Here is a 22,686-nt window from a genome sequence, read left to right as displayed (position 1 = left end):
CTTCCAAAACGTCCCGAATGAGGTGGATGTTATCCACCATTGACCTGCCGGGCACACAGTACGTCTGGTCCCGGTGGATGACGTGTTCCATGGCCTCCCTCAGCGGGTGGCCAAGGCCTTGGAGAGGATTTTGTAGTCCGAGCAGAGCAGGGAAACGGGGCGCCAGTTCTTGATGTCCTGCAGGTTCCCCTTCTTTGGTAGGAGGGCAATTACTGCCCTCCTGCAGGACAGCGGCAAGGAGCCAGAGTGAAGACTTTCGTTGAGAACGTCCAGGAGGTCTTGCCCCACAATGCTCCAGAAAGCCTTGTAGAAGTCCACCCCCAGTCCGTCGATGCCCGGAGCCTTCAGGCTCTGCATGCTCTGAAGAGCAGCATACAGCTCTGGGACAGACAGGGGGCGTTCCAGCTGACCATTGGCCTCTTCTGGCACCTGGGGCAGTCCAGAGCAGTACTCCTCAAACAGTTCATTGTTTTCTTTATACTCACTCCTGAACAATGAGGAGTAAAAGTCCATTGCCCTCCTCCGGATCTGCTCCGGCTCAGTCAGCTCCCGTCCTTCCTCCGATAGTAGGGAGTGGATGACCCTGCTCTGCCCACGCTTCCTCTCCAGGCCAAAGAAGAAGGTCGAGGTGGTATCCATCTCTGCGATGTCCTGGATCCGGGACCGCACCAGCGCACCCTGTACCTTAGTGTCCAGCAGGTTGGCCAAGGCCATCTTTTTGGTCTTGAGGGCCTCCAAACACCCTAGATCTCCTCTGGACTCACAAAACTGTTCCAGTTCCACAATCTCAGTCTCCAGAGCTTCGATTGATCTGGTGATGTAGCGGGTGACATTGAGAGTGTGCTGCTGACACAACAACCTGATCTGAACTTTGCCATGGTCCCACCACTGTCTTAGACAGGTAAAATCCTTCTTCCTCTGCCTAAAACCAGCCCAAAAGTAGCTAAAAGCCTCCTTAAAACCTCTGTCGGCAGTCAGAGTTGAATTAAAATGCCAGTAGGCGCTTTTAGGGCGAATGTCCCTAACTAGCACGCAGCCTAAAAGCAAAGAATGATCTGTAAAACCCACTGGTAAAATATCACACTTTTTAAAAGTACTAAAATGGTGTTTACAACAGTAAAAGCGGTCGAGCCAAAGAGATGGTGTCGTCTCTGATGTGGGACCATGTGAACTGTCTGTGGCTTGCATGCATCCTTCTCCACACGTCCACCAGACCATGGGAGCGGACCAGCTGCCTCAGAACCTGCTGGGAAACTGGATGCGGCTCTATGTGATTTCGATCTAAAACATGATCTTCTGTACAATTAAAATCCCCCCCTAAAATCAACAAATCAGACGAGCTAAGATTGTTTAAAACGTCGTTGATTTTCTCTAAAAAGAGCTTCCTCTCTGCACCGTTGTTGGGAGCATAAATATTAATAAAAACAACCGTGTGGTGACTAAAAGCAGCTTTAACTAAAAGGCAGCGTCCCTGAACGACGTGCTCCACTGTGACAGCGACTGGGTTAAAAGACCTGGAGAAGAGGATGCCCACCCCTGCACTGACCGTAGTGCTGAGGCTTAAAAACAACCCCCCCTCCCACTCTCTCCTCCAGTCGGTCTCATTGCTGTCACTGCTGTGGGTCTCTTGTAAAAATAAAACATCTATTCTTTTGCTCTTAGCCGTTTCATATGCTTTGGCCCTCTTTCTTGTTTCTCTAGCCCCGTTAATATTTAAACTTCCCACCTTAAAATTATTCATTAAAAAAGTGAGGGGTCTAAAACTATGGTCAAGGATGGCTATTAAAAACACTAAAAAAGCGCCACACTGAACAAAACCTCAATTGCACAACTCTCTTTTAACTTTTAAAATCAATTTGGTAATCTAAAACCTCCTGGTCAGTAAAATCTGACTCCAGTTTATTTCTAAGATGATGTTTGACAGGTGTTAAAATAACTGTTTCTCGGGAAGTGATGTTCAAATTTAACCCCTTTTGAGTTTTGTGTTCGCGAGGAAACTCTTAATCATTTTGCAGTGTATGGGCCGTGATCGAAGGTTCTGGATTTCTCTGTGTGTGAGAGCTCGCTCTCATCAGACACACATTCTCCTCCATCACTGCTCTCAGCGAGCTCAGGTTTCCAGAATGCTCTTTTCCCAGGCAACCGACTGTCCCTCACCACCTTCACCTACCTGTCTCACCACCTTCACCTACCTGCCCCTCACCACCTTCACCTACTTGCCCCTCACCACCTTCACCTACCTGTCCCTCACCACCTTCATACACTTGTCCCTCACCATCTTCATCCACCTGCCCCTCACCACCTTCACCTACCTGTCCCTCGCCACCTTCACCAACCTGTCTCTCACCACCTTCACCCACCTGTCCCTCCACCTTCACCCACCTGTCCCTCACCACCTTCACCCACCTGTCCCTCACCATCTTCACTTACCTGAGACACCACACCCACCAGTGCACCATCAGGCTCACTCACCTGACCCTCACTCACCACCTTCTCACCTGCCTCCTCCTGTCCACCTCTCCCGATACTCTCCTCTAGTCCTGCCGCAGTGGCCCCCCCGGGGCCCGCCCGGACTCCCGGCACCGGGCCGGTCCGGGGCGGTCTCCCGCCCTTCGGAACCGACCGGCACCAAGCCAGCCCGGCTCGGACAGGCTCTAATTAAATGACCCTCCTCACCACAGCCGAAGCACTTCATGCCGGAGGAGGACGCATACAACATATAGTCAAATTCTTCCACCTTAACGTGGAAGCGCACGTTCAGCTCCTCCGCCCGGTTATTTAATATCATATAAAGTTGTCTCCTATGAGACACGACGTGCTTTAGCAACGGGGACTTGCACCCCGACAGAACCCTTTTTAATGGGCGAGACGATCTTTCCGAACCTGGCGAGTTCCCTGGCCAGGAACTCGTCGCTGATGAAAGGGGGTACGTTGGACAGGGTGATCCGGGTGGAGGGCTGCGTCAGCGGCAGCACCGCCTGAATCTCCCGCCAACGCTGATCCCCGTCTCCACCAGCCGGTTCGCCTGCTCCACCTTGTCCACAAACAACACCACCGCCCCGTTCATTCGGGCGGCCGACTTCACGGACCCATGTCCGATTTTCTCCCCCACAGCGAGGGCCACCTCCTCCACGGTGTACAGAGACCCGGTCCCCACCTTAACGCCATGCCTCCGCGTTAACCGGGAGAGGTCCCAGCTCCCACCACCAAACACCATGTGCGTCAGACGCCAACCAGCCAGACAAACCTGGCTGATTCCACCCGACACAAACCTCAAACCCCTAACAAAACACACAAAAAACACCACCAACAACTAACCAACCCAATAAATCAACAATTAACCGTACAACATAGGCCGAAACCTTGCAAAGTTTGAAAAATTCTCAGAACGAGAACGCTCTCAGCTCCACGCGCTCACTCACAGAGAGGGGGGAGAGAGAGAGAGAGAGAAATACACTATTTATGCAAGCCGCCGGCCGAGTGGGTCAGCGGGGCCGGAGGTCATCACGCAGCTCCGAAAGCGGCGATACCTGTAAATGAATACAGAAAGGGTGGGAGGGGGGAGCAGAAAAACTACACAAGAATCAGCATAACTAGTCTATTTGATGAGGAGGAGGAGAGGAAACCATGACCCAGTGGGGTGACAGAGGCCTGTCAGGTGATCATGTTTTTGGACCCTGGCAGCCTTGGCCTATAACAGCATAGCTAAGATGTTAACCTAATTATTAGACGATCCCCTAAGTATGATAGTTTGTCTGTCTATGATAATAACTGGAACTGCAGAATTAGTAACAATAAGCTTTTTCAAAGAGGTAGGTTAAGTCTGATCTTAAAAGTAGCGATGGAGTCAGCCTCCCGTACCTGGACAGGGAGCTGGTTCCATAGCAGGGGGACCTGGTAGCTAAATGCTCGGCCCCCCATTCTACTCCTAGAGACTCTGGGAACCACAAGTAGACCAGCATTCTGAGAGTGGAGCGGTCTATTGGGCTGGTAAGGTGTCACTAGCTCCTCCAGGTAGGATGGAGCTAGGCCTCTGAGGACCTTGTAGGTCAAATGAAAGGTTTTTTAAAAAAATCCAAATTTAACGGGCAGCCAATGAAGAAACGCCAGTACAGGAGTTATGTGATCTCTTTTGTCAATACCTGTCAGAACTCTGGCTGCAGCATTTTGGATCAACTGGAAGCTTCTTAAAGAGTTGTTTGGACACCCTGATAATAGAATTACAATAGTGCAGCCTGGAAGTAACAAATGCATGGACTAACTTTTCAGCATTATGCCACGTCAGTAGCTTTCTGATCTTTGCGATGTTTCTCAGGTGAAAAAAGGCACTTCTAGAGACTAATTTAATGTGTGAGTTGAAGGAGAAATTGTGATCAAAAGTTACTCCTAGATTCCTCACAGAGAGATTAGATGTTAATGAGATACCATCTAGAGTGATCATGTGATCTAATCTATCCCTGAGAGGTTCAGGACCAAACACCATGACCTCAGTTTTTCCTGGGTTAAGGAGGAGGAAATTTGAAGACATCCAGGACTTTATGTCTTTAAGACAGGTCTGAAGCTTCACTAACTTCTCTGTCTCCTCTGGTTTCATGGATAAATAAAGATGAGTGTCATCAGCATAACAATGAAAATTTATCCCATGCTGCCGAATAATGTTCCCTAAGGGAAGCATGTACAAGGTGAAAAGGATTGGTCCAAGTACAGAACCTTGTGGAACTCCATGGCTAACCCTACTTTATGAGGAGGGAACACCATGGACATGAGCAAACTGGTATCTATCAGATAGATATGATCTAAACCAGTCTAGTGCTGTCCCTTTAATCCCAATCACATGTTCCAGTCTCTGTAACAGGATTCTGTGATCAACTGTATCAAAGGCAGCACTGAGGTCCAGCAGAACCAGCATAGAGACCAGTCCATGATCTGACGCTATGAGAAGATCATTAGTAACTTTAAGAAGTGCCGTTTCTGTGCTGTGGTGAGCTCTAAAGCCTGACTGAAATATCTCAAACAGGCTGTTTCTCTGCAGGTCCACGTAGAATTGCCTATCACTGGTAAAACATCCTTCAACAGGTGTGTTGGCATGGGATCTAAACGACACGTGGTGGTCTTGGATTTCTGAATTCGCGATGACGCCTCAGAAAAATATATAGGGGTGAAGGAGTTTAAGGGCTCGTTGGAGAACATGTAATGATATGAACGTGTATATATTTTACCTGCAATTGTGTTTCAAATGTTTGATTTCTCTTTATTGTGAGCATTTTGATGATGGAGGCATCGTTGGGACAGAAAACTGGAAACATTGTCACTTTTATTCATCATTTGCAAAACATGCTTATGTACAATTTACATTTCACCATTTCACAAAAGGAACAAAGGTTACAGCACGAAGGTTCAGAAAAGATCAAATCTGAAAATAAGCAGTAACATAACAGTTTTATGATCGGAAAAATAAAACGTGTTCACACACTCCAGCTGATAAAGATACACGGGTAACTCCCTCTAACAAAATCTAGAAAGGGTTAGCAAATGAAATAACCCTACAGCAGTTTCCAGTCCCATATAATTCATTCAGTCGCTCATTTGTTCATTTATTTATTCATTCGTCCATTCTCCTCCACCCTCGGTTGCAGTGGGGACCTATGATATTAACCTGTGTCATTTGAAACTAGCACAGTTTTTATTGGATGGCTGTGGTTTGTTCACTGGTTTCCTTGGTTTCACTGGCTCAGTTTAGCATCTTTGTAGTCTTTGGTAAGTGCACCATTTACGGGTTATATGCTAAATCTGTTGACATCACACGAATAGACTCCCACTCTCTCACAGTATCAAGTTCAGCTGCATGTTTGTGGCCAAAAATGGGGGTGGGGCTACATCACAGTGGAGGTAAGGCTACAACAATATGAAGGTGGAGCTACACCAAAAACATTCTATAGATGACCTGTAATGTTTACAGATGCTCTTTTCCTGTTAGCCAAGAAGCTAATTACATTTAATGATGATGATGATGACGATGCCAATCACAATCCAAACCCTCCAATGTGTCAGTTGACAAACTGTGCGCCTCCGTGTGGAACCATCTCCGTCACTCCCCACGCCACGATGTTTCCCCGCTGCCCGCAGCCCCGCCCCTCTCTCAGAGCTAGCTGGGATATCTCCTCCCCTGACAGAACCCTGCTCCACATGTTGACCCCTGTCATCTTCCCTGTGAATGCCAACTTTGGCTCAAATCCCGCCTCAAACCCCGGTACCCTGTACTCATTGCCTTGATTTGGGAGGCAGCAGCCACTCCGTTCTTGCCCCAGCTGGAATGAGCCCCCATCCGGTAAGACATGTCCCTCTGCCACTCCAGTTGTGGTGACCACCTTTTTCCCATCAGCCCACAGGGACGCCAGACCTTGTTCTGACGACCAGGTCCCACACAGATGGATCCAGTCTTCTGTTCCCCCTGATTTGACCACGCCACGCGCTTCTACCAGGTGGGCTTCTCCTCCAATGGTGATGAGTGCCGATGTGTGAGCGAGAAGCAGCTGGATCTCAAAAGAGTTGTGGCGGTCTCCATAGGACAAAAGCACCGTTTTGCTGGAGGCAGCGGTTGGCTTCACCCACATACAGACAGTAAAGGCAGAGAGGGCAAGCGGGACTTCTGGTGCCACGGCCGTGTAGATCCGTCGAGAACGCATGGGGAAGAGGAGTGCCATCTCACATCCTAAACAGAAACAACAATGACCTTTTAGGCCTATGTTAGACACATGGGTTTGTTCTGGGAGCAGGATTAAACCTGAATACTTAGCACCAAAGAACCAGATCATTGGCAGAAATAGTGGTCATTACATGACAAGAACAGGAAATGTTAGTGAGCTCACAGTTAGTTGGGTCACAGCTTAAAGAAGCCATGCTAATGTTAGCTGGCTGAGTTTAGCATATGTTGCCTCACAGACGCTGGTTTAACAGGGACTTTTCTTCTGGAGGAGGAAAGATGGATGGAACTGGAAAATTTTCTCATCACCATGAACCTTAAAGGAATCCTGAAACAGAAAGTCTGATCATCTGAATTATTTTCCTCATTTTTGGAGGAAGTGGAGCAGTGGAGCAGCTTCAGGACTGGTCCTGTTAGCAGACCCACTCTGTCTCCACTTAAACCACAGACCCCCTCAAGTTCATGTTAGGCTACTCTCAGGTTTCAAACCTCTGCTTAAAAAGACCCTTTGAACACTGAGACTATGTGACTCATAGATGGTCTCCATTTGGTTCTGATTTCCCAGGGCTCTTTGGTGTTTTTGTGGTTTGCTGTGAGTTTTTTATGTTTTGACAAAAAAGGTGTGTGTGTGTGTGTGTGTGTGTGAGTGTGAGTGTGTGTGTGCATGCGCGTGTGTTTGTGTCAAAAAAAAAAAAATTATTTCGTACCATAATCAATAACATGTTATACTGTTATTAATCGGTATTCTCAAAGAGGAAGGAGATGAAACCAGAGCAGCAGCTCAGCTAAGAGGAACCACATGTTGAGTAACAGCTTTGTTTCCCAGATTTACTGCCTAATCTTTGCTAGCACAAGTCCATTATCCTAAATTTATTAACTTAATTAAGGCTAAAAGTTTAAACAGCCTAAAAACGCAGAATACCAAAGGAAGGACTAACAAATCAACCAGGAGTTGATCTTGACCCAAATCATGGAATTAAAGGATTTCAGGAAATGTTAGAGTGGACATGTTGCAACATGTTACATGTTATGACCTTGGAGGTGTTTGAGCTGTTCCTTAAATAAAAAACTGCAGGGTAAAATAAAAAGTGTTCCTGTGTCTGCTGGTTATCCAGCTCAGGACAGAAACCAGCCAATACCTTAATGGCAAATGTCAGTTAAACAGGAGAGACATGAGTTTAAAAAGCCTGAGATGGACACTGAGGACAGGGAACTACATGAGACTGAGGAAGTGGAATTCAGGAAGAATTAGCTGCTGGACCCTAAAACCCAGTGGGGGGGTCTGATTCTTTAAGCTGAAGCCTGACCTGAATATGCCAACAGAGAAGAAACTGTGAAGGTGGAAGCGTATGTGGGTGGTTGTGTGGAAGAATGTGAAGACAGAGACAGCAGGTGAGGACAGACGGCTGCTGGTAAAATGGATATCTCACCTGCAGGGAGGTATCTCTGCTGCGATGAACTCAGCACCTCAGCCAGACCCACCCTCACCTGGAGCAGTGCAGCCTGGAGCCCGTTCAAGGCCGCCTGATGAGATGCGACCTCTTGCTCCAGGATCTCGGCCGCTCCCCCCTCTGGGAGCAGAGATCGTTTTGAGTTCATCCCCATCCCAGTTCCTGGGCTGCTGAAACAACTGGTTTCCAGCTTGGCGAGTCGGTTGGCTTGTGTTTGTACCGTGGAAATGAGCTGCTGCAACGTGGCCTCGAGGTGGTTCGAATTCCCAATGGAATTTCGAGCAGCGGCCGAGTTCTGCTCTTTCAGTCGGATGCGCTCCAGGGATTCTCTGAGGCGATTTTCCAGCTGCAGAACCATCCTTCTTCCTGCTGTCTCTACTGCAGCCCCACAGGAGCCACCATACTGGGCTATGAACCTGGACAAAGGGGCCACATTAGTCATCTTAAACATCCGTCTTCAGCATCAACAACCAAAACGTGAGTTCTGAAGGTTCACGATTGTAACAGCAGGTCATCTCATGACCTGGAGATCAAGCTACATCCCTTGAGTCTCTTTCAGGTGTGCTCTCCAGAAAACAGGTCACCTGTCTGTTCACATAGGCAGCATCAAACATATTCGCACATGTTGGACAGATTTAGCTGGTGTGAGGGGACTCTGGGCTGAACCTTGGAACTTACCAGAACTTTGCCTTTCTCACAATTTGGTCCATTGTGGCTGGATTCAATAAAAATCAACTTCCTGTTTGGGTATCTTGATGTGCTGGATGGATGAGCAGATGTTCACTTACCTGAGCATTTCTCCCCGCAGTGATCCAATCTCCACCTTGATGATGTCATCTGCATACTGGAGCAGCATGTTCTCCCTCATCTGACTATTCTCTAGCATAGAGAACATCTTGTCCCATTTGTTGAGGTCTGGAGAGCCGCAGGGGGGTGGGCTTGATGTGGCTGCAGACAGACAAAGCAGGGGCGGATTTCCCCTTGTTTACTCAACGATATTAAAGAAAATTCTGACCCCACCACATTTTATCCCACCTGCAGAGCTCTTCAGTAGAAATCCATGATTACTGATAGGAGACTGCTCATTTTCATCCATAGAAATGTTTCTGTTACATTGCTACCCTTACCCAAAAATTGTAAATGTTATTTTATTTTATGATGTTATTTTAATCTTATTTTAGGGCCCTTTTCTGTTTGAACACACAATTGTTGAACTTATTTAATGAAAAGAACACATTTAACATTCTTGTTGTTTTGCTGGTGAGGAAGATTTTGTGATTTTTAGAGGATGTATAATTCTACATAGATTGTAATTTGGTACAGGTAGTTTAACCATCAGCACCACCTCCTGCCAGCAGGGGTGCTGTAGCACACACCCTCCAACACCTTTGCACTCAAATGATTTCATTTCAGTGCCCTCAGGACAGAATCAGAGTAGATGTAAGAAATCTGATCCAAACTTTAAACTCATTCTGGATGTTGACTCATTCTGGATTGATGGGATAAACAAGTTAGATATTTCTGTTTTATCCAAGGTTAGCATGCTCTGTCTGGGTTAACTAAAGACAGACTGGCTGGTGGTGTACATGGCCTTATATACCTCTTGGTATGAATGCCTTATCAGAATTGGTGTTGGCTTTGCATCCATGAACTGTTGCTATGATGGTACTACTCCTGAGACCAGTAAACTTTCCTTTAACACAAATCTTCTGATTCTCCAGTGTACCAGTTCCACAACCCCCAGAATTCCCACAACAGTCGTGGGGAAAGATGTCCAGTTCACAATGCAAGTAGAAGTAGAAACATGGAAGGATGGTCAACGAGACAAAGGATGTGCAACAGAGCACTCTCCATTTTCTACTCATGCTTTGAATTGTGGTTCTGATCTCTGCTATGCCAAGCTATGTGCTGCATGCTATGTGCTATTAGATGAATGTGCCTATTGCTGAAAGATATGCTATTATTAGCATCTCCAGCTTGATTAAATTGGTCGTAGTAAAGTGAGGCAACAGGCTTGTCGAATCTGGAGTCACACATGGGATTTTTTTTCTTGAAAAGACCAGAATTGTGCTGTTCGCATGACATTAAATCAGATTTTCAGCAATCCAGATGGGACAGAAAACAGATTTGGGGCTGCAGTGTTAACAGGGCTGAGACCAACAGGAGAGGTCAACCAGGAGCAGTTGAACGGGACCTCCTAATTGAATGGGAGACATACAGGAAGTGGGCGACGGGGAGAGTGGCGAGTATGGGTCAGGATATAAAGGAAGTTTGGAAACTTGAGAGGAATGGTGAAAATGAATCCCAAGTCATAGAAACTGCATCACACGCTGTTGTTGTTGAGACTAAAATCTCTCCAGGTGGGTTTACAGCTGAGAAAACCAAGGTGATGGCCATTGCAGCAGTTCCTCCAGTTTCAACTGAAGAACACAGGAGGTGGGTGTGCTCCCACTCTGTCAGGGCTGCATCAGTGATGTGATGGATCTGCCGTGACCTCGACCCCGGCCTGTCGTCCTGCAGGCTTCTACCACCTCACCTCTTACACTCCCCCCCCCCCCCCCCCCCCCCCCCCCCCCCCCCCACCCCCCCCCCCCCCCACCGTGTTGATGAGTTCATGTGCTGGAGTCTGAGAAACTCCGCCCCCTCAGTCTCAACATGTTTGGTGTTGTTCACACACGTTCACACAAGCTTGTCTGCCTCCGTCTTTGCTTCATCTTATAATTGTATGTGTTTAAAATATCTTATAAACACTTAAAAGTAGAATAATTTACGCAGAATGCAGTTGCCTTCTTTCCCCTTTATTTGTAACCTGAATTCCCCCTGGGGGTAAGTGTTGGAAACCTGAATACCCCAGAAAGCGGGTTCCTTACCTGAAATCCAGGTTGTCCAGCTCTGAGCTGTCATACTCAGAGTTGTGGGTTTCAAAGCAGGTATTTAGAAATTAGATTAGATTTAGTTAAAAGCCTCCTCAATGGAAGACAGACAACACAAGTCACCCTGGCAACCGGTGACAACAAGCCTCCTACGTCTTCTCAGTAGAGTTGGAAATATTAATGACAGCAGATGCAGGAAGTCGGTATATTAACTCAATAAAATCCAAAATTGCAGCAGCAAAAGAGTTTGAGCTGCAGAACGTAGCTGATGGAGTCCACATGTGAGGATTAATTGCAGACCAAGGGAATGGTCCCATATTTGGACACTAACAGATGGAATTCTCTATGTTGGTTATGTTTGTTCTAATGAAGCCGGTCAGTCCTGACTATCTCTGCTGACTCCACCTTCTCATGCACCGATGAGGCACTGTTATGTTGCCATCTAACTTTTGCTAGCAGAATGTGAAAAAGCTTTTGTGTTGTAAAAAAAAGAGTGCTGGAAAATGATCAGGAATGGGTGGAAAAGGTGAGAGGTGACTGATTCAAAGCTGCTCATCTACCAACCAAATATCTCCATCAGCCAGGGGGGTCAGTGAGGTTCACCACTTGGACAGGACACAAGCACATAGGAACCAGGAAGGACCTTCACAGCTTGTTGTCCAGCAGGTATCTTCAGTGGCTGATCTAGTAAGTGTTGGTCCTCAGAGTGATTATACTAAACTCTAGTCTGGTTGATAGATGGTCTAACCCTAACCTTGGTCCTTAGTCCCCACTCATGAACTGGGGTTATCTGGAGGCTGCTAGAAAAGTTCATTTTGTATACACATGTATATATTTCTTATATTTAATTCTTTATATAAGCAGATTTGCTCCACCGAGAGACGGTCATCAACAAGACAAACACTTATACACAGACAAGAGTTGGGTTGTGTGCTTGACCTAAAAACCTTGACATCTTTAGAAGTCGTCTTCTAAATTCATGTAAGGACACAAGATTTAAAAGGATTTGAAGCAAATTTCAGGATGCAGATGCAACCCAAAATCCAGTTTCCCAGTTTCTGTCTGGACTTTTGGAACAGAGAGAATAATTGAGGGCTGTCCTGCAGGGTGCTCATGAACATAGCAACAAGATGCTTTCACATTAAAGAGGAGAAACAAGACTTGTGTCAAAAATAAAAACCCAGTTTCAGCCTCAGCTTCTTCACAAGGTTCAGCAGTCATGGGTTGAGATGAAGGGAGTCATCCATCCAGATCCAGAGTAAACTTCAATATACAGTATTAGCTGGAAGTTTCCTCTGTCAGGATTGTAGCCTCGTTTCCACTAGTACCAATCAAACAAAGCCTTAACTCTTTTATGACAATCTCTAATGAAGCAATAATCAGTTGATTTTCTCATGACGGAGTGTCTGCTCTTTAACATCAACTGCTTCCTCCAGAAACAGACTTATGTGAGTTAGATGAAGCAAACCGAGCAGGTTAGTTTGATGGAGTTTGTTGTCATGGTAACTGATTCAGAGTTATTCTGAGGTGGAGACCAGAGTTCCCCTCATCTCAGGGTGACTAACTCACTGAAGATGCTCCCTCAAAACGGACCCAGGTGGCCAGCATGGCCACCAGTAATTCCCCTAATGTCCCTGCTGATATCACACACAAGCACACATACACTCTCTTACACACACACACAGGGCAACACTCACGGACTGGCGAGTCCTCCTCTGTGATTTCATTGTAGTAGGTGTCAGCGTAATTGATCTCAATATCGTCGTCCTCGTAGGTGAGAGCCAGGCACACACACACCGACAGGACACACACTGTTCTGGGGAGACTCCACAGTAGCATGCTGAGTGTGTTTGTGTGTGTGTAGAGATGAATGAGTGTATCTGGTGAGTTTGCTCCTGCTTGTGTTCAGAGGAGTTCTGTGTCACTTTCTCCCACCCTGCACTCTTTCATACTGCTCCCTCCCCCACCCCCACCCCTCTGCCCCTCCCTCTCATTCTCTACCCCCTCCCCCATTAAATGTTGAGTAACCCTTCGGCAGGAAGCCCAACATTGTAGAGTCCTCAACCACATGTATGCTCCCCTTACACACCTAAACACACACACACAGTCTCACACTCACTCACGCACACACACAATCTAATATGGTTTAGATGTTGGTGCCTGTGGATAGGCCTATACGTCTGCACTTGCTACATTTAGCTTATATTTAACTGACCTGGAAGCAGAAGCATTCTGTCAAGTTTTCAACAGTTGTGTTTTGTATCAACTGGTGAGAACCGAGTAAAACCATGGCAATGTAGTGTTAGGAGAACTGTCGCAATGCTGACTCACGGACAGTTTACTGTTGCATAAACTCGTCCATTGCTGTCGTTGAGTTAGCTAGCTAACTTGCTTACTTCTTTATGGATGTAATGTAGTAGGCCAATCGTTGTGGCTGAAGGGTTGAAAATTCAATGCTAAAGTTAAAACTGTGAGATTGCTAACAGTTAAGGCCCTGTGTGTATTAACAATGTTTTAGCTATGACTCCTCATATTTCCATCCAAAATAGTCAACTTTAATCATCACAGCTATGAGCCATGTAAGCATGTACTGGTGTGTTTTTGCTTAGTTTAGACACTTAATGTTCAACTTATTCAGTCATCATTTGACCACTCATGCTGAGTTTTGAACGACACATGGTCATTTGCAAAGCTAAGTTGTCTGGTAGGCCTCCAGTGCCTCATGTCCTTGGAAGATACTCGAACAGGCAGAGATTGTTCCAAAAACACAAGATATGGACCTGGTTGTAAATTTGTCTTACAGTGCATTCCTTAGTGAATATAAACCAGACTGTTAGCATTTGGGAGCAGCATAAGGTGTCCGGAGAGGTACAGTGGCCCAGTGAGCGTTCAGGTACCTCAGAGACCGCAAACGGTGCAGCGGCGACTTATTTACCAGTCGAGTGATTTTTTGGTTTTGAATTACAACTAGGTTTTTGCTGTGTGGATCTTCGAGTATTTTTGACTTATTGGCTGCTGTGATCCTGACTCCTTTTTGATCTTCAATAAAATGCTGGGCAACCTTTTGGAAAGAACAGTCTTCTGTGTCGCATTTTTTGGACACAAACACACAGACAGGTGCATTCAGAGCTGAAAGGCGTTTCCGCTTCCTCCTCCTCCTCCTCCTCCCCGACATCGAGGCTCCGAAGAGGAGGCTGTTAACAATTGGTGACCCCAACATGATTGAGGTAAAACCAGAAGAAAAGACTCTCTGTGGATACAGCCCAGTTCGACACCTGGTTTTGGTTCCAGACCCCAGGACTTTAGGAATAAATGCCGGACCCCAGGACTTTAGGAACGAACGAATGCCCGCATTCGCTCAACTGGTGACAAGACAGCAAAAGAGAGGCCTGTGGGAGGAGGGAGTGATCCCACCTTCTGGCCAGAACATGAAGATTGTGGTCTATTATCAAGGAAACCTGCTGTTTTCCCAAACGGATTATAATTCTGGAATACTGCTCAAGAGGGAGAAGAAGAGGAAAATGGAGTACACAGAAAAATGAACTTAAGACTTTGAAATACATTCCAAAATGGTGGGTCAATGAATGAGGAGGTGAAACCAAAGAAGAGAAATTAAGTACACCCAAAGAAAACCAGAAACAGACTGACCAGATGGAGGAGGAACGGCCCCCTCTTTATGCACCCTGCCCAACTTCCTGCCTTCTGAAACACCCACTCACAGAGACACTACCCACTGCCCCTTCCCTGGACAACTGTAACATCAGCCTCAAGAGGGAACAAAGCCAATGCCACAGCAACCCAGGCCCCCCCTAGTGGTGTTGAGGAACATTATGACAGAAATGGAAGAAAAGGGTAGCCTTTTCCAGTTCCTCTAGTTCCTTTTACCCTGGACCCTATAGACCTGACCCCCCCATCACTCATGATGTGTGGCCTCCCAGTCCCTGGCTGCGCTGACTATGGCTGCGATGACTATGGCTACGCTGACGAACAACAATGACGGTGCCTAGGAGAATCCTTTAACCCTGACAAAGTGTCCCAGTATTCAGCAGAAGATGCTGTGCTTACCCTTTACACATCAACAACATCCCCACTAAAATGCTAATTGACATTGAAGCAACATATTCCTGCCTCAAAGACTGGGACAATATTCCCCCTCCACTATCTAACCATGAACAACCACTTCCAGCAGGAAAAATACTGTGGCTAAAAGCAAAGAAAAGAAAAATCGTCTGGTACTCTATATTGCATTTTTTGGACACGAAAAAGCAGACAGGTGCCTTCTGAGCAGAAAGGCCTTTCCGCCTCCTCCTCCCCAACATCAAGGCTCCAAAGGGAGGCTTGAAAAATCCTGTCAACCTGGCCCAACAACAACAAACTATCTACCAGGGGTAGTGCTGGGGCTGTCTCCACCCATAATCTGAGTACTGTGAACTGATTTTTAGACAGAAAGTCTGGTTGCATAAGTGAGTCTGATATAGACGTGTACACAATTACTGGCTGTACTGATCTCCTATGATGCAGAAACTGGACTGGTTATGCCTCGTTTCCACTAGTACCAATTCGCAATGATTGGCCCGAGGCTCAACGTCAGTGATGGGGAAGTGTGGGCTAGGTGGACAGGGTATAGTCAGAGCTCAGGACAGAGCTGATGTGAAGACTTCTCTTCCTACAGTGGATTATTGTTCTTGATCAACATCAGCCTTATCAATAGTTATATATCGTGTGTCTATTGATCACCTGCTTCATCTTACCTCGGTGCCATGAGTGAGACCAGGAGTGAGACGTGTTCAATGCAGGAGGAAGATCAGGGCAGTCGAGATATGAAGATCAGCCACCAAACTCATGACAGCACAGGAAATGATGTAAGAGCTAGAGTATCACCTGATTAGAATATTGACTATAGGTCATAACTGGATACAAGCCAGAGATGGGGAGATTACTTTCCTGATCCTGCCCCATGCAGCGCTGTGTGTGTGTGTGTGTGTGTGTGTGTGTTTCTCCCCACATGTTGTGTGTGTATCTTTCTGTTTGTTCAGTTCAGGTCACCTTTATTCACAGGTCTCAGTTTAAAATGGACTTTTGTGGTTCTCGTATGTCAGCCAGGACTGAAGCTCCAAATAACAGGCTCTCCCACAGTCTATTTCCTACACACATATTCATAATAACACTCACACATTCACAGCCTCCCCCCCAAAAAAACACACGTACAAGATTACTGCATATTTCATTTTCTGACTCCTAATTTGATGTTAAGTGATTCTGTAGGAGGACGATAAAGCAATAATTATGATGAACAAGCGTATGTGTCTGCGTCATGACGATCACCTGGGGTCCAAATGGAAACACATCATGAAAGTTTGTGTGTGTGTGTGTGCGTGCGCGTGTGTGTCCATTTTGGTGTGTTTATATGTGTGTGTGTGTGTGTGAGTGTGTGTGCGTCTATGTACGTGTGTGTTCTCTCTTCATTATATTGACCAAAATAACAACACATGTTCTTGTGTGAGATTAATGCTCCAACCTAAAGATGTCAAACATGATTCAATTGTAACATCTGTGTCTCCTACAAGACAACAATCCGTATCATACTGAACTCCATACTGTTCGTCATGCCCGTTCATCCATTCCTCAGAATCAACTATACAAACTCACATAGACAGACACTCAAATACACACTTGCATAGACAAACATACTGATACGTTCACATACACTCACATACATACGTGTGCTGGATTGGGTGGTGCACATTCGCTGTAGCACCAGATCAGCGGCACTCAATTTATCCATCAGATGTGATCTTGAGTGCACCAGATCAGTGACACTCAAGGTCACATCTGATGGATAAATGGATAAATTGACAGATTGTCTCACTGTGTCCAGCTGATACTGTCCTAGTGAACCTGTGGTTGTGACGTGTCTGCTCGCATCACCGTGCGATTCTGTACCAACATCTTTTATGAGCAGATGTTCTCTGTGTCAGATCTTGTGGGTCACGTCTCCGTGCTGAACTCAGATATGTCTTTGGAGATGATTCTATCATTGGACCGTTTCAGTGGTGTTTGATGTGATCTAGAAGAGATCAAGTGATTCTGATGAGGCCATGCCCCTCAAGTGGGCGGGACATGAAACAAAAACATGTGGAATCCCAGAGATTGCTGCTCCAAGGAGGAGGTATCACTCTGCTCCTTAATTTAAAATGTTGTGCCAGTGTTTCAAGCTGCATCACATATACTGTATGTCACTATACATAAATGTCACTGTTGGATTTTACAGAAAACACTCTAAACCTCAAAATGTTGTAAATATCTCCATGTTTCTTTTTTATAAACAAAAAACTAATGTGTGAAAAATTCTTAGAACTTTTTACTATAACTAGTAAATCTTGTTGAAAATGTAAATAATTTAAATATTACAGTTAGGCAGAAGCAGCAGAAAAAACACTGGAATCTTTAAGGGCATTTTTATTGTCAGAGAAAAAGGAATCTTACTGTTCTTCTGTTCTTTTCAAACCCATTAAGAAAGGTCTGAGGTCCAGCATCAAACATGATGCTGGACAGACATCACTGCTGTTTGACTGTGTATTATCGCGGGCCAGACATTAGAGAATCCGCAAACGTACCGACCAGGTTAGCATACAATGGCACCGTTCAAGAGTGAGACCTGGACTGTTAGCTTTGCTTTTAGTGAGGAAACTGTTGTAACAATGTTGGCCAATGCTGAGGAGTCCATTATACTTAACAATCTAGCTAATCTAGCCATGCCACCTACAAAATAAGGCAAACACATAACAAAGGGAAAAAAGAACTGACCTCGTACATCCCTCACCCTGAACCTAACCACATCAGGAACTAGACAGTTACACAAAGAGCTGACTTTGGTGCCCACGGTCACCCTGTTCTTGAATGTTTGTCCAACCAGATGTTGCCTTTGTAAAGCTATGAGACTGTGAACTCCTGCCTTTTAACATTCCTGTGCGGGCCCATAAATGCTGTAAACTCAGCTTTACAGTTATTGGCAGCTCTGGATGACTGTACGTGTAGTCTATCTGTTTTTACAATGATTTGTGTAACGAGCAGACTTCTTTACATCAAGAGGACAAACGTGGGCCATTTTGAAGCTCCAGACTGGTCAGAGACCTTCACTGCTGAGTGTTACCAGCATGTGTGAATCTTTTTATGTATTTCTTGCTGTAAGGTTTTATTACAAATGGCACCTTATCGTGGTGGAGGAGTTTGCGTACCCTAATTAGCCTGGGAGCTATGCTGTCCGGGGCAGTTTGCCCCTGGTAGGGTCTCCCAAGGCAGATTGGTCCTAGGTGAAGGGTCAGACAAAGAATGGTTCACAAGAGCAATCATGGAACATCGAAAAGGGAAGCCGCGTACCCAGCCCGGAGGGTTACCGGGGCCCCACCCTGGAGCCAGGCCTGGGGCTGGTGCTCGATGGCGGGCGCCTGGTGGCCGGGCCTGCGTCCATGGGGCCCAGCCGGACCCAGCACGAACCAGCTATGTGAACACTTCCGTCTCCAGTGGACCCACCACCCGCAGGAAGAGCATGAAGGGTCCGGTGCAGTGTGGATTGGGCGGCAGACCAAGGCGGGGGCTTTGGCGGTCCGATCCTCGGTTATGGAAATTGGCTTTTGGAACATGGAACGTCACCTCTCTGGCGGGGAAAGACCTGGAGCTTGTGGGGAAGGTTGAGCGCTACCGACTAGATATGGTCGGCCTCACCTCCACACATAATGTTGGCTCAGGAACCTAAGTCCTTGAGGGGGGTTGGACACTCTTCTACGCTTGAATTGCTCAGGGTGAGAGACGGAGAGCGAGGGTGGGCTTTTTGCTTGCCCCCAGACTCTCTAGTTTGACGTTGGGGTTCTCGCGGTCGAGCGAAAGGGTTGCTTCCCTGCGCCTTCGGGTCGGGGAACGGATTCTGACGGTTGTTTGTGCGTATGCACCAAACAATAGTTCAGAGTACCCGCCCTTTTGGAGGATCTAGGACGGACGCTGGACAGTGTCCCAACTGGGGACTCCATCATGCTGCTGGGAGACTTCAACGCTCACGTGGGCAACAACAGTGTGACCTGGAAAGGCGTGATTGGGAGGAACGGTCTGCCCGATCAGAAACAGAGTGGTGTTCAGTTATTGGAGTTCTGTGCTAGTCGCAGTTTGGCCATAACTAACACTATGTTCGAACTTAAGGTTGTTCATCGGTGCTCTTGGCACCATGACAGCCTGGGCCGTAGGTCAATGATTGACTTTATAGTCGTGTCAGCTGATCTGCGGCCATATGTTTTGGAGACTCGGGTGAAGAGAGGAGCAGAGCTGTCAACTGATCACTACCTGGTGGTGAGTTGGATCGGGGGGGGAGCCACCGCGCGGACCTGGCAGGCCCAAACGCTTAGTGAGGGTCTGTTGGGAACGCTTGGTGGAGGAACCCGTCAGGCTGGTCTTCAACTCCCACCTCTGACAGAGCTTTGATCGTGTTCCGAGGGCAGTAGGGGACATTGAGTCGGAATGGGCCATGTTCCACTCCGCCATTGTTGAGGCGGTTGTGGCTGCAAGGCCGCTGGTGCTGGTCGTGGCGGTAATCCCCGTAGCCAATGGTGGACACCAGAGGTGAGGGGAGCCGTCAGGCTGAAGAAAGAGGCCTAAAGGTCATGGCTGGTCTGTGGGTCTCCGGAAGCAGCTGACCGGTACAGGTTGGCTAAGTGGGTTGCGGCAGCGACAGTCGCGGAGGCAAAAACTCGGGCATGGGAGGAGTTCGGTGAGGCTATGGAGGACGACTTTTGGTCTGCTCCGAGAAGATTCTGGCAAACTGTCCCTCGCCTTTAGGGCGGCAGGGGGCAACTCGCCCACACCGTGTTAGGTGTGCATGGGGAGCTGCTGACGTCTTCTGGGGCCATTATCCAGTGGTGGAAGGAATACTTCCAGGAGCTCCTCAATCCTACCAACACGTATCCTCAAGGTGGAACAGAGTCAGATGACCAGGAGGTGGACCATCCAATTTCCAGAGCGGAAGTTGCCGAGGTAGTGAAACAGCTGCCTAGCGGTGGAGCTCCGTGAGAGGATGAGATCTGCCCAGGGTATCTTAAGGCTCTGGATGTTATAGGGCTGTCCTGGTTGACACGCCCCTGCAACATTGCGTGGACATCGGGGGCAGTGCCCTTGGACTGGCAGACCGGGGTGGTGGTCCCGATTTTTAAGAGTGGGGACCAGAGGGTGTGTTCCAACTACCGTATTGGCCCGAATATAAGACGACCTGATTATAAGATGACCCCCTCTTTTTCAAGACTCAAGTTTGAAAAAAGACTATTTTCTGTTATCTCTTCTCTTATTTTCTTCTCTTTTCATTCTTACCGCTATTTTTTATTTTTCTTCTTCGTGCTACCGCTATTTTTATTTTTATTCTTTCGTGACAGGGGTTTGCTTTCAGCATTCGCTTTAAAGATATCTGGCGCCATCTAGCGTTGTGAATGGGTATAATGTCTAGACCCCGAATGTAAGACGACCCCCACTTTTTCAGTCTTATTTCAATGCAAAAAACACCGTCTTATATTCGGGCCAATACGGTATAGGGGGATCACACTCCTCAGCCTCCCTGGGAAAGTCTATGACAGGGTGCTGGAAAAGAGGATTAGACTGATAATCGAACCTCTGATCGAGGAGGAACAATGCGGGTTTCGCCCTGGTCGTGGAACCACGGATCAGCTCTTTACCCTTGCTGGGGTGCTTGAGGGGAGTTGGGAGTTTGCCCAACCAGTCCACATGTGCTTTGTGGACTTGGAAAAGGCTTATGACCGGGTCCCCAGGAGCATTCTGTGGGGGGTGCTCCGGGAGTATGGGGTGGAAGATCCCTTGATAAGGGCCGTCCAGTCCCTGTACCAAAGGAGCAGGAGCTTGGTCCGGATAGCCGGTTGTAAGTCGGACTCGTTCCCAGTGATGGTTGGACTCCGCCAGGGCTGCCCTTTGTCACTGGTTCTGTTCATAATTTTTATGGACAGAATTTCTAGGCGGAGCCGGGGAGTGGAGGGTGTCGAGTTCTGTACTTGAACCAATCCTTTTCACCTTGTACATGCTTCCCTTAGGGAATATTATTTGGCAGCATGCAATACATTTTCATTGTTATGCTGATGACGCTTTATTGATCCATGAAACCAGAGGAGACAGAGAAGTTAGTGAAGCTTCAGACCTGTCTTAAAGACATAAAGTCCTGGATGTCTTCAAATTTCCTCCTCCTCAACTCAGGAAAAACTGAGGTCATGGTGTTTGGTCCTGAACCTCTCAGGGACAGATTAGATCACATGATCACTCTAGATGGTATCTCATTAACATCTAATCTCTCTGTGAGGAATCTAGGAGTAACTTTTGACCAAAATCTCTCCTTCAACTCACACATGAAAACAGTCTCTAGAAGTGCCTTTTTTCACTTGAGAAACATCACAAAGATCAGGAAGCTACTGACGCGGCATGATGCTGAAAAGTTAGTCCATGCATTTGTTACTTCCAGGCTGGACTATTGTAATTCTTTATTATCAGGGTGTCCAAACAACTCTTTAAGAAGCCTCCAGCTGATCCAAAATGCTGCAGCCAGAGTTCTGACAGGTATTGACAAAAGAGATCACATTACTCCTGTACTGGCGTCTCTTCATTGGCTGCCCGTTAAATTTAGAATAATTTTTAAAACCCTTCTTTTGACCTACAAGGTCCTCAGAGGCCTAGCTCCATCCTACCTGGAGGAGCTAGTGATACCTTACCAGCCCAATAGACCGCTCTGCTCTCAGAATGCTGGTCTACTTGTGGTTCCCAGAGTCTCTAGGAGTAGAATGGGGGGCCGAACATTTAGCTACCAGGTCCAGGTACGGGAGGCTGACTCCATTGCTACTTTTAAGATTAGGCTTAAAACCTACCTCTTTGAAAAAGGTTATTGTTACTAATTCTGTAGTTCCGGTTATTATCATAAACAGATAAATTATCATACTTAGGAGGTCGGCTAATCATTAGGTTAACATCTTAGCTATGCTGTTATAGGCCAAGGCTGCCGGGTTCCAGAAACATGATCACCTGACAGGCCTCTGTCACCCCACTGGGTCATGATTCCCTCTCCTCTCCTCTCCTCTCCTCCTCTCCTCTCCTCTCCTCTCCTCTCCTCTCCTCTCCTCTCCTCTCCTCTCCTCCTCCATCAAGTAGACTAGTAATGCTATTTCCTGTGTAGTCCCCCCCTTTTGTATTTATTTACAGGTATCGCCACCTTCAGAGCTCTATACTGACCTCCGACCCCGCTGACCCACTCAACCAGCAGCTTATTCAATTCAAGTTAATTCAATATAATGTATTTTTGTATGTATGTCTATGCTCTATGCCTCTCCTCTCCTCTCCTCTCCTCTCCTCTCCTCTCCTCTCCTCTCCTCTCCCTCTCCCTCTCCTACCTATTCTATCCTCTACCTGTCCTCCCCCTTCTCCTCTCTTTCTACCCAGCCGGCCATTAGCAGGAGGGTCCCCCTACATGAGCCTGGTCCTGCTCAAGATTTCTTCCTGTTAAAGGGGAGTTTTTCCTTGCCACCGTTGCTTGTCTGGGGTTAGGCCCTGGGATTCTGGAAAGCGCCTTGAAACAATTTGGATTGTAAAAGACGCTATATAAATAAAGATTGATTTGATTTGATTTTGA

General features: G+C 46.9%; 2 protein-coding genes and 1 long non-coding RNA gene across 13 annotated transcripts in view; 2 read left to right on the top strand and 1 right to left on the bottom strand.

Annotated features, from left to right (window-relative positions):
- veph1 (ventricular zone expressed PH domain-containing 1) overlaps positions 1-22,686 on the top strand; it is a 61,300-nt gene that overhangs the window by 9,663 nt on the left and 28,951 nt on the right. The window lies entirely within an intron of this gene.
- Positions 5,298-12,958, bottom strand: ptx3a (pentraxin 3, long a). Its single transcript, XM_057050182.1, has 4 exons — positions 12,725-12,958; positions 8,943-9,102; positions 8,134-8,570; positions 5,298-6,712 (listed from the first exon to the last, which is right to left on the bottom strand). The coding sequence occupies exons 1-4, from the start codon at positions 12,864-12,866 to the stop codon at positions 6,048-6,050; spliced, it is 1,404 nt and encodes a 467-aa protein (XP_056906162.1). The 5' UTR covers positions 12,867-12,958; the 3' UTR covers positions 5,298-6,047.
- Positions 8,496-9,859, top strand: LOC130535244 (uncharacterized). Its single transcript, XR_008953069.1, has 2 exons — positions 8,496-8,631; positions 8,963-9,859. It is a non-coding gene; the product is annotated as an uncharacterized LOC130535244 (long non-coding RNA).

Source organism: Takifugu flavidus, chromosome 12 (genome assembly GCF_003711565.1).
Source record: "Takifugu flavidus isolate HTHZ2018 chromosome 12, ASM371156v2, whole genome shotgun sequence".
In the NCBI taxonomy this organism is placed as follows: domain Eukaryota; kingdom Metazoa; phylum Chordata; class Actinopteri; order Tetraodontiformes; family Tetraodontidae; genus Takifugu; species Takifugu flavidus.
This window is presented reverse-complemented; position numbering and strand designations above follow the sequence as displayed.

Excerpts from the sequence above, each read along its gene's own strand:
- ptx3a (XM_057050182.1), bottom strand. The coding sequence starts at position 12,866 with ATGCTACTGTGGAGTCTCCCCAGAACAGTGTGTGTCCTGTCGGTGTGT. Across the intron at positions 8,571-8,942 it reads CTGCGGGGAGAAATGCTCAG|GTTCATAGCCCAGTATGGTG; the intron begins GTAAGTGAACAT and ends CCCTTTGTCCAG. Across the intron at positions 6,713-8,133 it reads GCAGAGATACCTCCCTGCAG|GATGTGAGATGGCACTCCTC; the intron begins GTGAGATATCCA and ends GTTTCTGTTTAG.